A 14562-nucleotide genomic window follows, 5' to 3' on the forward strand; every position below is an offset into this window, starting at 1 on the left:
TCTGAAGTATTCAGTTTTTCAAATCATTAAAGTGTGTTAGAAACCAGAAAAGCTGATTTTTTTTCAGCATGGCATTGCATTCTTTGGTTCCTTTCTTGCATAGGAACGATCACTTCTGTAATTGCATGACTGTTGAGATGTAGGTGCACACGCTTGCTCAGATTTGTGTGCAGTGCTCTGTATGTGACACCAGAAAATGGGAGTTTAGAACCAACACTCACTTTCATATTCCGAGCAATCAACTTTTAGCATTGCCAAAAAGCCATAGTGCTTTGCAGTGCAGTAAGTTCTCAGTGTTGAGAGGGGAAAAAAGCATTTGGAGAACACAGATTATATTTGCTTTACAGATGCACAGCAGGAAACATGAAGCAATTAACTTGTGCTCAAAAAGTAACTGTTTTTAAATGTTAGTATTAGGAATGTGTAATTGCAGGCAGGATAGTCAGGCATCTTAAGGTTGTATGGGTCCTGCTCTGGTTATCTGAGAGCAGCTCAACTAATGGAAAGGTGGAGGGAACGATCTGCAGGCAGGTGGTCTTGAAATAGGTTCTGCATCTAACAGCTGCATTGCCTGCAAAAACACAATGATTTTTCCTTAAGTAATTGTAAGTAGTTTGTTAAAGATGGGTGATACAAATAGTGTAGAAAATCAGTAATGGGGAGGATCTTCTGTAGCTGGTTGGTGTTCTTTTGAGACAGAAGCTTTTTTTCCTGGGAGGAGTTCAAGCTTCTAGCTCTCTTCCTATAAAATTTTCCATGTTAGAATGTAATCTGATCACCTGAGGTCTTCCTAATCTTTCTTCAGTACTAAAATCTGTGCATTTGTCATCTTTTCCATAAAGAAGGCAAATTAAAGAGAAAAAAAACTTCTCAAATATTCAACTGTGTCTTTTTTCTTCCATGCAGGGTTCACTCCATCCCCTGTTGCTCAACCACAGCCATCAGCTGGCCTTAATGTTGACTTTGAGTCTGTGTTTGGAAACAAATCTTCTAATGTTGTCCTAGATTCTGGTGGTAAGACATCTCCTAAAAATAGATGACATATGTCCTTTAACCTTTTTTTTATTCTGAAGGAATATTGATGGTATATTCTGGAGGAATATTGATGGAATATGAATTAATCTCTTAATCTGTTTTTACTCATATGATGTTCCAGTTGAAAACAGTGAGCAGACTTTAAAATACTGATGGCAGCATTCTTCAGCTTTTTCTTAGTGTGAGGAAAGGCCACTTCATTATTTCTACATGTGTTCTGAAGAAACACTTGTATTTAATTCCTTTAATCTTTTCTGCACTGGAACTTCACAGTGTGAATGACCTTATTCATTTTTAAGCGTTGTCAACTTAACCGTGGTCTGCAGCTGTAAGGAGAGCTAAAGGTGCTTCCTAATTTTACTCAACCATGCCACATTTTTAACAAGCTCACTTGCCTATGTGTTGCTTTTTGGATGCAGCAATTCATTTCAGGACACGGTCATGTAAGGAATGTGGCGTTAGTTCAGATTATAATCATGCTGAGAGCCCTCTTGCTCTTCTGAGAGTTTGGGATGTAAATATTCTGGCCTTCTGACATCTCTTTGATATTGGATTGGCTTTGGCCAAACCAGTGATGTATTAAAAGCAAACAGATGTTTTTGTAAGACTGGAATCCTTTAGATATGCTTAATTTTCTTCTTTCTGTTTTGTGGTAGTGGTGAATCCATTTCATGTGAAATATGTCACGTAGGTTAAACCAGAGGAATGTAATCTCCTTCCTCTGTAGTGTCTCCTCGATCCAAAGGTGTAGTAGCTTTATCCTTTCTGCTTACTGTAGTGTTGCTAGGTTCAGTTTCATTTTAGCTTTGTGTTGAGCTTGCCTCCTGCTTAACTGAATATCACAATGGAAACCTACGACTGAAATCACTTTTTGTTTATCATTTCAAGGCTTTGATGAATTAGGTGGTCTCCTAAAACCAACAGTGGCCTCCCAAAACCAGAGTCTTCCAGTTGCCAAAGTACCACCTAACAAGCTAGTGTCGGATGATCTGGATTCATCTTTAGCCAATCTTGTAGGCAGTAAGTACTGAACAACTTGCATAAGATGCTTTTTGAATTTTTAAGTGGATAGAATTTCAGTGGTGTCTTTTTTCTACTTTGTGACAGATTTGGGCATTGGAAATGGAACTACTAAAAAGTGAGTATGCTTAATCAGGAATGGAGCTTTTCCTCTTGGTGGTAACAATCTTACAAAAGCACAGGTTCAAACCTGCCCAGAGTGTCACTGTGTTGCCCTTCAGAGCATGTCTGGGTTAGTGCTTTGGTTCTCATCACGTGGTTTGCAACGAACTGAGAGCTGCTGGGAAGACCATAGGTTGAGCAGCGATGACAGTGGCAAGATGCCATCCTGTGTCTGATTCATTTCAGTTTTTCTCTATGTAGGAGATGAGTTTAGAATATTTCTGTAGGTTGTAGTAATCGTATCATGTGTTATAAATAGTTCATGTGATCCAAGTGCATGCAGAAGTGCATTACGTGAAACCACAACCTTAAGGTTCTGGTTGACTTTCAGAGAAGTGATTTTGAAACGGGGACTGTTCTGAAATAGCAGGCATCTGTTCTAGCAGCAAAGTTGAGAGTGTGATCAGCAAATTTCAGGCTCGTTGGGGCAGTCTGTGCCAGCTCTGCAGAAATCTACCACTCTAGCAGAAATCTAGTGTGTAGTTTTATTTAGCATGAATAAAGCTTGACAAGAGCTTGAATAAAGCTCAGGTGGGTTATGCTGGGCATGTTGCCTTGCTTTTCCTAGCACAAACAGGTCATCCCGAGACCTTTCTTCAACTCACTTGTTGAATGAGCTTTGCTATATGAAAGTCAGGTTTCAAAGAGGAAGCGTTCACATTTGGTAAGCAAATCCATGGTTTTCTAACAATTCTTTATTAATTTATTTGAAGTGATGTAAATTGGACTCAGCCAAGTGAAAAGAAGCTAACAGGTGGTTCCAACTGGCAACCCAAGATTGCACCTACGACTGCGTGGAATGCTCCAACGCTGGTAAGCAATCTTAGAGGAGTGTGAGTTCCCTGTGCAGACTGAGAACAAATCGGGAAGGGACGTAGCTGCAGAAAAGAGGCAGTAGAAAAATGAGATTGTGATCAGTTTGAGATGTGTGCTGCTTGGATTTGTTTTTCTCAACTGTGCAGTTCTAGTAAATTAGTTTGCAGTGAGATGTGCAAGTTTATAGTAAACCTTGGTGTTCCTTGACCGCTCACTCATGACGAGGTGGCTGGCTTCATGTTTCAGTGAATTAACATGAAACTGCGAACTGATGTTGGGGATACTTGGCAGTCCAAATAAGAACAAGTGTGACAAGTGTTCTTCAGGTGTGCTGATGTCAGGCATGTTTATCATTACAACACAGCCTGCTCTGTGGTGAGAATGGGCAAGATTAATATTCAGATACTTCTAGAGGTGTCTGTGCAGTGATGTGAGCTGCAGCTCTGCTTTCCCTGCAGGTGTTTTTAACTCATGTCAGTGTTGCACCCATTGTAGCACATAGCATTGGCTTGGGGTAGCATGTCAGGTAAGGGTTCCTAACTGATGTGTCCAAAACAAGACAAGGTTTATATGGGTAATTCTCACAATGGTAATGGAACATTTTTGCCTGTGGATCCTGCTCACCCTTTCACCAGTGACTTGGAGAACTGCACACTGACAGCAGGTAGCAGAATGTCCACGAGGATTTATTGCATCGTTCTCTGTAATCACTGGGGGAGGTTGAGCCCACAGTGCAATAACTAAACATTGTGAATTAGGAAAGAGTATCCCCCTGGATCCACCACCTCACCCCAGTGGGTGACTGTTGCCAGCTCAGAGTTGCATAGAAATGTTTGTGGACCTCACTGGAGGGGGTGTAGGTACTGAAGAATCTGACTTCTCACATGCTTTAGTGACTGATGGTTTGAGTTTATCTGTGTGCTTTAATCTGTTGAATAACTCATGTCTCATGTATGCATCTTCTTGTGATAAGTCATTACGTTTAACAACTTCTAGTCTTTAGAGATGCTGAGACATTTCCTCCTGAAACTGTTCTGTGAACGTAAAAACCCAGAAACAAATAAATGTAGGAGAAAGTTTGCCTTCCTGTGCTGGTCTATTTATTGTGGAGTTACTGCTGCTTGCGAAATAAATATGCTTTTGAAAAGAAGGCTTCTTGCCTTTGAAAAAAGGCATATACCAAATAAATGGACTATGCAAAGCCAGTAAGAACACACTAACGACAGTATCACAGCTCTGTGCTGTCTCAGTAAATGACTTGAATTACAAGAACGTGTTGGGGTAGACATGTGATGTATTTGTGAACTAAAATGCTATCTGTGTATATTCCATTGTGTAAGTATTTGCTTCTAATCCAGTGTTATTGCATTATGTAATTGTTCTCCCTGGGAAATACAGAATGGCATGCATTTTCCACAATACGTAAGTGAAACAACCCACAGCCTTTTTGCAATCAACTGGCATGCTGATATTAACCACTGCTGTTGCAGAATCTCATAACCTTCTTGCTATTTACACATTTCTCATTTTAAAATCTTTGGTGTGCCAACAATTGAGCTTTTCCTAGCATACACGACCTTCATAGGTGTTCTGCAGGCTCTTGACTCGAATGATGGCATGGGAAATACCCAGATTATTTTTCCTTGCTTCCGACTGTACCATTTGCTGCCAGAGAGCTGGGGTGTGTGTCTGTGCTGCCTTCAATGCACTTGGTGAATTTTGAATGAAGATAAGATGTTTGTGTTTGAATAACTGCATGAAACCTCACGGGCTTCTGTTATACTTGGCACTTGATCCACATTTGTGGTAGATTTTGAGTGTTCTTTAGAGGGGAGAGACCAATATGTCATTAATGCTCAAGTTAAGAAGGGAAGTCCGTGCTGACGGCTTAAGAAGGGCAAGCAGTGACTGATGCTTGCTGCCTGAGCAGTGCAGTCTCTTTCATTTCAAAGAGCTGATGTAAGCAGTGGTATTGGTCTTTCCCTGCATTCTGTTTCTGTTGCTGATGGTAGATCCGTTGCTGGAGCAGTCAAAAAATAATTTATGTAGCCTGTGTGTTTAAGTAACATTAAAAGGACAACAGGAGTACCCTAAGAAAACAAGAATGCCCTTCAGAGCAGCCTCTCGGGCTGTGTGGATATGCAGGCTGGATATCCTTGACGGGAAACACGTTCTGATGGCAATTGAAATGCCAGTGCATTGCCAATTGGGTGCACTATGCAGATAAGTGAGGGGCAATGTAAGTTACAAGTTCATGTTTTCTAAGTGGGTATAGATTATTTTGAGGGTTCTTTCTGCCTTTGCTTTAGTAAATGACCCTACTGCAGATCTAGAACTAATTAATTATCCTGCTCTCTAGGATTACTTTGAGACTGGATAAGAGATGAGAGAAGCTAGTAGTGTTATCATTCCAGTCAGTAGATGTTGGAGATGCACTGAAGCATGGTAGGAAGATTCCCATGGCATGTACGCCCTGGCTAGAGAGAAGAGAGCTCCTGTAATGTCTGCAAAACCAATGGGAATTTGGCCTTTCAGTCTCTAAGAATTCTCTTTTAAGAGAATTTTGAGAGATTTTTTCTCATTTTGAAATGCACTTAATGAAACTCTAAAAATTCTAATGAGTTTTCCCTCTAAAATTTGTTTCATATAGTGTTCTTTAAACAGAAAGCTAAGAGGATGGTGGCTTCAGCTCAGTCAGCCAGAACTTGAACAGGTTAAAAGCAAATACTTGCTTATCATCAAGATCTAGAAGCTTTAGTCTAGATATCCCAAATGATTGGGGCACATTTTAACACATGGTAATGAGCTGACACTCACCTGTCTTCACAATAAGCAGAGTGCTGCAGTGTTGCTGTGCCGCTCCCTTCTCACCGCTGTTTCTCCCACCAGGCTCCACCTGTGATGGCGTATCCTGCCACAACGCCCACGGGGATGATGGGCTATGGGATGGTAAGTAGCACCTCTGTAACTGACTCAGATGCTGTGTGTGATTTGATCATTGGATAAGTGTTTTTAGTAAGCGACGTTGCTGAGGACTGAACTTCACCCCCTGGTGCTTTGTTGGGGTGAGGCCGCACCTCCGTGTCCCAGTACCAGCAGTTCTTCGATGCAGACTTGACGTTGGTGCTCGCTGCTCTGGAACGTTGTTCCAAGTTCCATTCTTAGCTCAAACTTCGAAAGCATTTCTGAAAAGATGTGCTTTAACTGCTTCAGCTCTTCTTCGTCAGTGGGGTTGTGGAGGCCTAGCACACCTTTGAGTTACTTGAAAGGAAGGGAACTTTCCTAAAACAGTTATTTTGCTAAATGGCTCCTTGATTTGTGTAGTAAAACCAAGCGCATGTGCTTACTGTATAGCCAAACTAGATTCATAATTTGTATGTAATCAATAAATGAGCAGCAAAAATGGGGAATCTTGTTCACTGTGAACTCATTTGTGCTGAAACCACCTGGGTGCTGACTCAAACGAGCTCAACATAGCTCTGCACTGCAACATTAGAAGCGTTTTCTTGGTGACTGTGACTCAGTGCTTCAGAAAGTAGTTTAACATAAAGCAGCATTGGTTGTGGTGTGAAAATGCCAGTAGGAACTGGAAACTAGAAATGTAGCCATAGCTGTGTTGCTGTGAGCTGCTGTTGCTTGTTAAACATGCAGTGGGTGGGTGAGGTGGGTCATCACAGTGACTGCTGGGCTTTGACATCCTGGAAGTCATCCTGGCTCTTCGTGCTTTTCCAGGGTCCCTAGCAGTGAATGGTGACCTGTTTTACAGCCTGGCTTTTAGTGTTCCTTAAAAGCGTAGCTCTCAGCATGGCTGTCTCAAAGCAGAGATCTAGGAGCTGTTTTTTGGGCAGGCAGTTGGGTTGGTACTGCTGCTGACCTCAGCATTCCCTGCCTGCCCTTTTCCTGTGTCTTCATTGCACCAGCAAATGTTCTAACTCTTTGTTAGGGTGGTTTTCAGAGGCACTTTCTTCCTGAATGGGTTTACCACATGGGTGGTGCCTTCACAGAGTGATGGGTGGAGCACCCAAATTTGTCAAGAAGTTACCTGGAGTGGGATGAGTTCAGTGGCCCCAGTGCTGAACTCATGCAAACCTGAGAGGAGTGCCAGAAGCAGCAGCAGTGGAAGTGGGAGCCCAAGTAAAATAAAACTTGACTTCTAAGGCCATCAGTGCATGTTAAATTGTTAATTTAGCTCAGCCAGCGATTTAGAACTCTTCAGACTTTGATTGCATAATGGCTTAACGTTAATTTCACATGTAGTTCTCAGTTCTGGTTCATTTCTTTTCTTGAGCTCCACCAGCTCAGCAGTGCTGCTTCTGAAAAGGCTCTCGGTACTCAGTTCTCGCTGTGGCTGTTCCTTAAAGCTGCACTGACGGTCCTTTCCAGTAGCACACATTCGCAGAGTACTGTGGGAATGTTTTGTGACTGCATATATCACATACAGCCAAGGCCTGTCACACATTGCTGTTTTCCTCTCTGTCCTCAAGAACTTGAAATGTCTTAATGCTAGCTGTGATTTAATGGTGTCTGGATTGTTTTCTAGCCGTCACAGATGGGAGGTATACCAGTAATGACACAGCCAACTTTAATATACAGCCAGCCAGTCATGAGACCACCAAATCCTTTTGGCCCTGTACCAGGAGCACAGGTACGTATGTGTGCTCAGAAATAGTTACCAGGGAGAAGCTACAGCTGGGTCAATTTCTCTTAAGGCATTTTAACAACTTCTTGTACTGGGAAACGCGTTGCACAAGCACGTAGGTTCATGTAAGGATTGCTGCTTAGATCCAGGTTGATTGCAAAGGTTTGTTTTACATTGCAAAGATGGAATCGTAGAACCATAGGTAACGTCTGAAGGCATTGTTCCCCTGTGGGTTAGGAATGAGGTTTGTCTTCACTTACAGCATGTCAGGATATCCAGTAGCTGTACAGTCAGCTGGGCTCAGACAGAAAATGGTGAGGAAAACAAAGCGTGAACGCTTCTGTGCTCTTGTCAGAAAGTAGTTGAGATCACTGAGAATTTGAGGGAGTTGTACATTTGTAGATAAGGTACAGGTGAGTTTAGCTGGCAGATTGGAACTGCGGAATTAATGGTGCATGTTCTCACTTGCCAGTGAGATGTTTCTTAAAGTTCATGCTGTCCCTCATGATGCAGTTAAAACAAAACAGCGGTAATGTGACAGTACTCTGACTGTGAAGAGCTCTCTTTGTGGCTGTTTAAAAGCATGTATGTTCTACTTCGCGTAGGTGAAGCTGACATACTTACCTACAGGTGTAGGAGTACAGGAGTGTGTGTTCCAGGGCCTGTCAGGTGTGGAGGAAACAGAATTCAGCAGTGGGTTGGAATGGAGAAGAGCTTCCCCCTTTCTTCCCCTGCCTTAGTCTGGTCCTTACCAGGAGCTCTGTGCTTCCAGTGGGCCGTGTCTATCTTCTCGTTTTAGATCCTTGTGGATATATATAGGTAGATGAAGCCTTTGTTATGGATGTGTGTCTGGAAGAGCCATTGTTTCATGAGAAGTGCAGCTTTCAGTTGACTTTCTTACGGACTTCTGAGGGCTGATTTGTACTTTCACTGTCACTTCATGCAAGTGAGCATAGATAACTTCTATATGAGGTGTTACACAATCTTATGGGAAAGGATGTGCTTGACACTTGATAGAGAGCAAATCAAATAAGTGCTCAGTGTCAGTCTCCAGCAATTCTGAAAACATCAATGAGGAAATATCCCTTTAAAAAAAAAGTGCCTGCCCAATTCAATTATAAACAAGTAGATCTGAATGGCTGTGCTGAGCCTTCCTGCTTCACTTGACATTGCAGGGTTGGTCTAGGTCAAATCTCAGCTGGCTGTCATAACAGGAAACAGAAATTGAGGTGTGCAGGGCTGTATTTACTGTGCTGATCTGACAGCATTTGGTTCCTGCAAGAATGGATTTGACTGGAAGCACCCCCTTTGAATCAGCACTTTATGCTTAGGAAGGGTTTTCCCTGAGACACGGGGTCTGCACTGCATGTGGGTGCTGAATGCAACTTCAGATGTGAAACTCTGGGAGCTCTTCAACTTCGGTGGAAGCAGTGAGAATTGGTTGCTGCTGCTGGAGGTGAGAGCTGGGCCCTGAAGCAGCAGTGTGTGCTGCGTTGCAGATGACACAAGCACTGAGTTGGGAAGATGCTACATTCAGTTTTAGACCTGTTGGCACTAGAGGAATGTGTGACCTGTGCTGTTAGCTTTGAGTTCTCCTTAGAAACTGCCATGGTATGTTCTTGTTTTCCAGCGTGTTTATAGGCAGTAGAGATGGATGCAGTGTAGTTAGATGTGGGTTTATGTGTTACACTGCTTTTAGACTTCCCTTTTCCTCCTTAGAGTCTCATTACAATAGGTACAATAGGTATTAGTCTGAATTTGGTTGGGGCATCTTGAGAGTTCCACTGTGGAGCTTTTTTCCCTCTGGTATTTAATGTGAACAGGCTTGCTGAAATTCCATCTGTACTTCTGGTTATGTGCTGACGTTGTGCCAGTGGCAGAGCATCAAACCTACCAGTCTTCCACACTGCTTTCAAACTGGGATATTCCCTTGGACTTGATTTGGAAAAGCTCCAATGAGTGCCAATTGGGCAGGATTTTTATTTTTAAGTAACTTCTTCATGGTCAAATAACACGAAGAACGTCCTGAAGTGCAGTTGCAATGGGCACGTCTTGAAGTTATGACTGTTAGGCTCAGTAGTTAAAATCCTGGAGAGTGGTGGGATACGAGCTGCAGCTTTCCAGGAACTGGGTTTGATAGGAGAGCTGCTGACATCCTGAAACTGCTTCTCAAGCACTTCCCATTCTGTCTCATGGCTGTTCCATGACTGGTTTATGGGGACTGGACCAGAGGGCCTCACTGGAAGCAGGGCTAAGGAGGGACATAAAGATTTCAATCCCAATAGCATTAACTCTGAAAGAACTCCTCTACCCTATATGCTTTCCAAGGCACTGTGAAAAATACAAGCTTGCAATGTTTACGCTCTGGGCAGTACTGCAGTCCATCCCATAATCATGTTCCCTGTCACATGGAGGTTGGCAGATGTTCATCCTTCCCAGAGATTTGCCCTCCATGGAGGGGCTTTGCAGTGGGTATGAGGTGCCAGTGCAGCTGGCTGTTTGAGGCTCAGTTTGAGTCAGCTGTTGAAGTGGTGGGATTAGAGCTGGAGAACGCTCACTCTGATTTGTAACTGCAAAAACATGCAAGTTCTGTGAGGGGAGAGGGTAAACAACTTAAAGCAGCATCCACAGCTGGGAAAGCACCAACAAAAAGGAAAAAAGGCTTAAAGTCATCAGAAAACAGCAGATACCCCTCCAGCTGGTGGGTTATTGGCCTCTTCCAGCAGCAGCTGCTGAGAAGCCAATATCCATGCTTGTAAACTGTGTACTTTACATGGCTGAATGTGTAGGGCGGTGCTTTAAATACCTGGCTCTGTGATGTCAGCTTTTGTAGTGTATGGACCGGTGGTTTCAGTTTCCAGTTGTCACTTCAACAATGGCAGTCGATGAACTCTCACTGTTCTCTGCCACCAGAACGTACCCTGTGTTCTCCTCCCAGCCCTCGCATTAAGAACAATCCATTAGCTGCTCTCCATCCTTCTTAGGATCACGGCATTTTGGGAGGAGGAGAAGATGGGGAGCTGCCCCTCTCTGGCCACGCCCTCGGCCTTGTCTGCCTGCCCATTCACAGTAAAGCACAGCGAGGGCTAACCTGGCCCACAGAGTCAGCCTTCATGTCTTGAATCTTCTGCTGTGGAAGTGCAAGGCTGTTGGCTTATTTGGTAAACTGCACTCGAAGTTTCCATTCTGTAGGGGCACATCCAGCTTTTTCCTGCATTGCACCAGCCATAGAAAGGCTTTCTGTTTTCCATATGACCAAACTCCTTGTTTTAATAGTTGATTTCTGCCAAGTTTGCCTCTGAACCTCCCCTTGTCCTTTCATTACACGTTCAGCTTTCATATTCTGTCATTCTGAGACCTTTTTTCTTTTCTTACCCTTTCTCTGTCGTCTTTCCTACTAGCTGTCTGCAGCATCCAGCCCTTCCAGTCAGAGTCCTCACAGAGCCTCAGGAAAGGACCCCTTTGCAGAGCTCTCTCTCCAGGATTTCTTGTAGAACAACTTAGGTATTGTCCGTTATTCTGGGGAGATGGTTGTGTGATGTACAACAAAGGTTGGAGTTCTAAACAGAGTTTTGTTTCCTTAAGAACACTTCTAGATGTATTAATAGAAACCAGTCGTGTTGGATTGGAAGCATTGTGGAAGTGACTTGGAAACTTGGTGTACTTGACAGCCTAAAGACCTGATCAAGTCGAGCAGTGTTTCAGTCCATTAGAAACAGCTTGCTAGTTCCTTTCTGCAGGAGCCAGGGCACACAGGGCTTGTGTTGCAGCTAGGCACAGCGATCTGGTCCCACCTGGTGTTTGTTTCATCAGGAAGGTGCTTAGAGTTCCCAGCTAGCAGCCAACACGGCCTGCTCACGGACCTCAGCAGCTGTGCAGGAGGTGCTCGGCTGGCGTGTGCAGGGCTCGCTTTCTGGTACAGATACGCAGTGGAATTTTTCTTGTGCTCCTATTGGGGTGGGTGGGGGTAATATAATGAGTGAAATCACTGTAGAAGAGTGGGCCTTGGTCGCTTTTCCTGGTCGCTGCTTTTCGCTGGGTGCTCCCTCCAGGTCCAGCTGGGACGTGGCCGTGGGCGCCCAGTGTGGCCACGCAGAGCTGTGGCAGCGTGCAGCGCAGTGCTGCGTGGAGGAGTGGTGGTTTGGTGGACAGACGCCTTCGTGCACGCGGATGGTAACGGGCCCTGTAGGTGGAACAGTGTCCCGATGGCTTTATTTTGTTGTTGTGAACTTCTTATTTGTGCTCAAAACTTCAGAGCTGTGGGGATGTGGGCGTTTGAAGAACGGAAATGTTTGGAGGCAGCACGAGTTGATAATGAAATCCTGCTCCTGGTTCTGCCGCACGCTAACGTGTGCGTTTTTCATCTTTCCAGATTCAGTTTATGTAACTGTTCGATGGAAGAGAAAAGAACGTTTCCAAATAGATGTGCTCACCAGTAAGCCCCCACTTCCAGGAAAAAACGAACTTCAGTCTGCCAAGCTCTCCTCTTCCACTGAACGATGCGGAAATGATGAAGACCGATGAAGGAACCTGGGACAGCTCCGTAGGAAAGCATCAGCATTTGAGGCAAAGCCGAGGCTTGCTGTGAGCCAAGAGTAGGGTCCTGGTGACTGACACGTCGATGCTCTCAGCTTCTGATAACACCCATAATCAGTCACGTACAAAGAGAAGGGGTATTCTGGGAATTGCCATCGGTGTTTGGAAGTGCTGTGTGGAATGGAGACGTGTCCTTTACCGTAACACAAAACGAGACTCTGTGGGGAGGGGAGGGTCCAGTCCTAACTCTTAATTCTGCAGTTCCTTTTCTTCAGCCCTCACAGACGTAGGCACAGCAGTAATGGAAATTAACTTTTTTTTAAAAGAAATGATATATTCAGTTTGCAGTAGACATTCCTTATGTATTATTGTTTGTATTTATTTATGATTATCAATTTAACATTAATATTGTATCAAAAAAAAACCTCCTTATGAAAATGAGTATGGATGTATACAGTATGTCTGATTTTTATCCACAAAGAATGAATCTGATTCAGAACGCTTTTCAGCTGACATACAGAGCACTAAATATTTTAAAGGTCTGAATCTAATGAGTTCTCAGCATATATGGGAATTAGGGAAGAGCTGCAAAACGCATTAATCCTTACAGTCGATCCTGTGCCTAGGATTTTGCAAGGGAACAGTTAACTGACTAGAAGAAGCACTACATTTTTAATTCAGCATTAGTGCATCGGGAAGGAACTTTATTGCTTTGTGCTTGGCATGTCATTATTTTTACATTTGACATTATAAGGCCTTTCCAAAATATGAATGTGAGGAATTGCTTTCACTTTAAGACTTTCCTTCTTCTCTGTATAAATAAATAGAGGTGTTTGGGGGGGAGCCTTTTCATTTGGCTGATGCCACGTTTCTGATCGCGTCCCTTCTCGGAGCAGAGAGGGGAAGCAGCCTCCTGACAGACGTCTCGTTGGGCTTTAGTTAATGAAGAATTAAAGCAGCGCTGTTGATCGGTGCTCTGTGTAAATACATCGTAACTTCCGGGGAGAGAGGGGCCTTCAGAAGGACGGTCGGTGATCTGAAAGCAATTCTGTACATGAGTTAAGCATACTTGCTGCATTGTCTCTGCAGATTCTATTTTTGTTTAAAATATTAAAATGTACGTTAGCAAAAATGGGTGGATTTTCAAATAAAATGCAGCTTCCACAGAATTTTGTTACGGTATGAACGTCTGAGGTGCTTTTCTTTTGCTGCTTGAAAATGTGCACTGATAACTGCATTGTTTACTTAATAAAATACCAAATGTATTTGCCATGTGCATATTGTATTGCAGGCAGAGGACGGCGGTGGTTCCCATCTGTTTTGATGGATCTGCTTTTGTAGCTCCTGGATCTCTGATCCCTTCGGTGGGGCTGTGCTCCTGAGCTTGGAAACCCTGCTGGTTTCGGGCTGTGCTGTGGGATGTTTTCATCCCACATCAGAAACCTCTGATGTTTCCTTGTCTAAAAGCTGGAGTTGGAAGGGAACGGGCAGCTCTGTGTGTGGTGTCCTGGCTCTCAGAGGAGAGCCCTGAGCAGGCTTCTTGGAGCTGAGCCACCACTGCACCCAAAGGCTGAGGAGAGCTCCATCCATTTCGCCTGTGGGAGATGACTTAGCTGAGATAACAAATCCTTCTGAGTTGAATAACACATTTCTTGCTTTCCTCACTTCTCTGTTCATGTAATTTCCTGAGGCAAAGGCTGAGGGAGCCTTGGAACAGGCAAAACTTCCTTAGAAGCTGTTGTGGAAGCCAGCAATGCCAGTGGACATGGTGGGATGCAGGCGTTACTGTTATAGTTCTGCAGCTGCACTGTATGAAGAGAACGGGGCCCTCGGGTTCATTTGGACAGCACACATCTCTTCATTCAGTGCTGCACTTCCCCACACCAGCGACAGCAACCGCTCAGTTTTGTTTTCACCAAAAAGCATCGCTGGGTACAAGTTCAGCTTCTCGCTACCCTGCAGTCACTGGGAGTGAAGAAAAGATGGGCACACAGCTTCCCAGGGCTCAGGGGGTGCTGCAGAGCAAGTCTTCTGCCCTCGTTACTCAATATGTGCGGGTCTGAACCTGCAGAGTGATCTGTTACATAACCTCACTGCATCAGAGGCTGTGAACCTCCCAGCAAACCAGTGAGAGCTCTTGCTTGCATTGCCAGCCTGCACAGTGGTGTAAACCAGTTGCTTTCTCCTCCAGGGAATCGCTTGCAGAGGGTTCATCCCGGCATGGTGCTGAGGTAAGCACCTCCAACGATCGTGTGCATGGATGCAGACTTTTCCTGTAAGAGCTACAATGTTCTTAGTTGTGTGCGGGCTGGAAACAAGGCTTGTTTCCATGCTTGTGTTACTGTTACAGGGAC

At 44.1% G+C, this 14562-nt stretch overlaps 1 protein-coding gene across 3 annotated transcripts in view; it reads left to right on the forward strand.

Annotated features, from left to right (window-relative positions):
• PICALM (phosphatidylinositol binding clathrin assembly protein) overlaps positions 1-12201 on the forward strand; it is a 56597-nt gene extending 44396 nt beyond the window's left edge. Inside the window, exons 13-21 of one of the 3 annotated variants that reach the window (XM_065729954.1) lie at positions 907-1014; positions 1924-2055; positions 2143-2173; positions 2931-3030; positions 4432-4455; positions 5923-5982; positions 7574-7678; positions 11074-11176; positions 12045-12201. In XM_065729954.1, the coding sequence (XP_065586026.1) occupies positions 907-1014; positions 1924-2055; positions 2143-2173; positions 2931-3030; positions 4432-4455; positions 5923-5982; positions 7574-7678; positions 11074-11166 (653 nt within the window). In that variant the 3' untranslated portion in view covers positions 11167-11176; positions 12045-12201. The remainder of the gene's footprint in view (positions 1-906; positions 1015-1923; positions 2056-2142; positions 2174-2930; positions 3031-4431; positions 4456-5922; positions 5983-7573; positions 7679-11073; positions 11177-12044) is intronic. The other 2 variants (XM_065729956.1, XM_065729955.1) reach the window with 2 other exon arrangements.
• The last annotated feature ends 2361 nt before the right edge of the window (positions 12202-14562 follow it).

Source organism: Cyrtonyx montezumae, unplaced genomic scaffold (assembly GCF_038088225.1).
Source record: "Cyrtonyx montezumae isolate F1298 unplaced genomic scaffold, pur_monq_1.0 scaffold_12, whole genome shotgun sequence".
Taxonomy (NCBI): domain Eukaryota; kingdom Metazoa; phylum Chordata; class Aves; order Galliformes; family Odontophoridae; genus Cyrtonyx; species Cyrtonyx montezumae.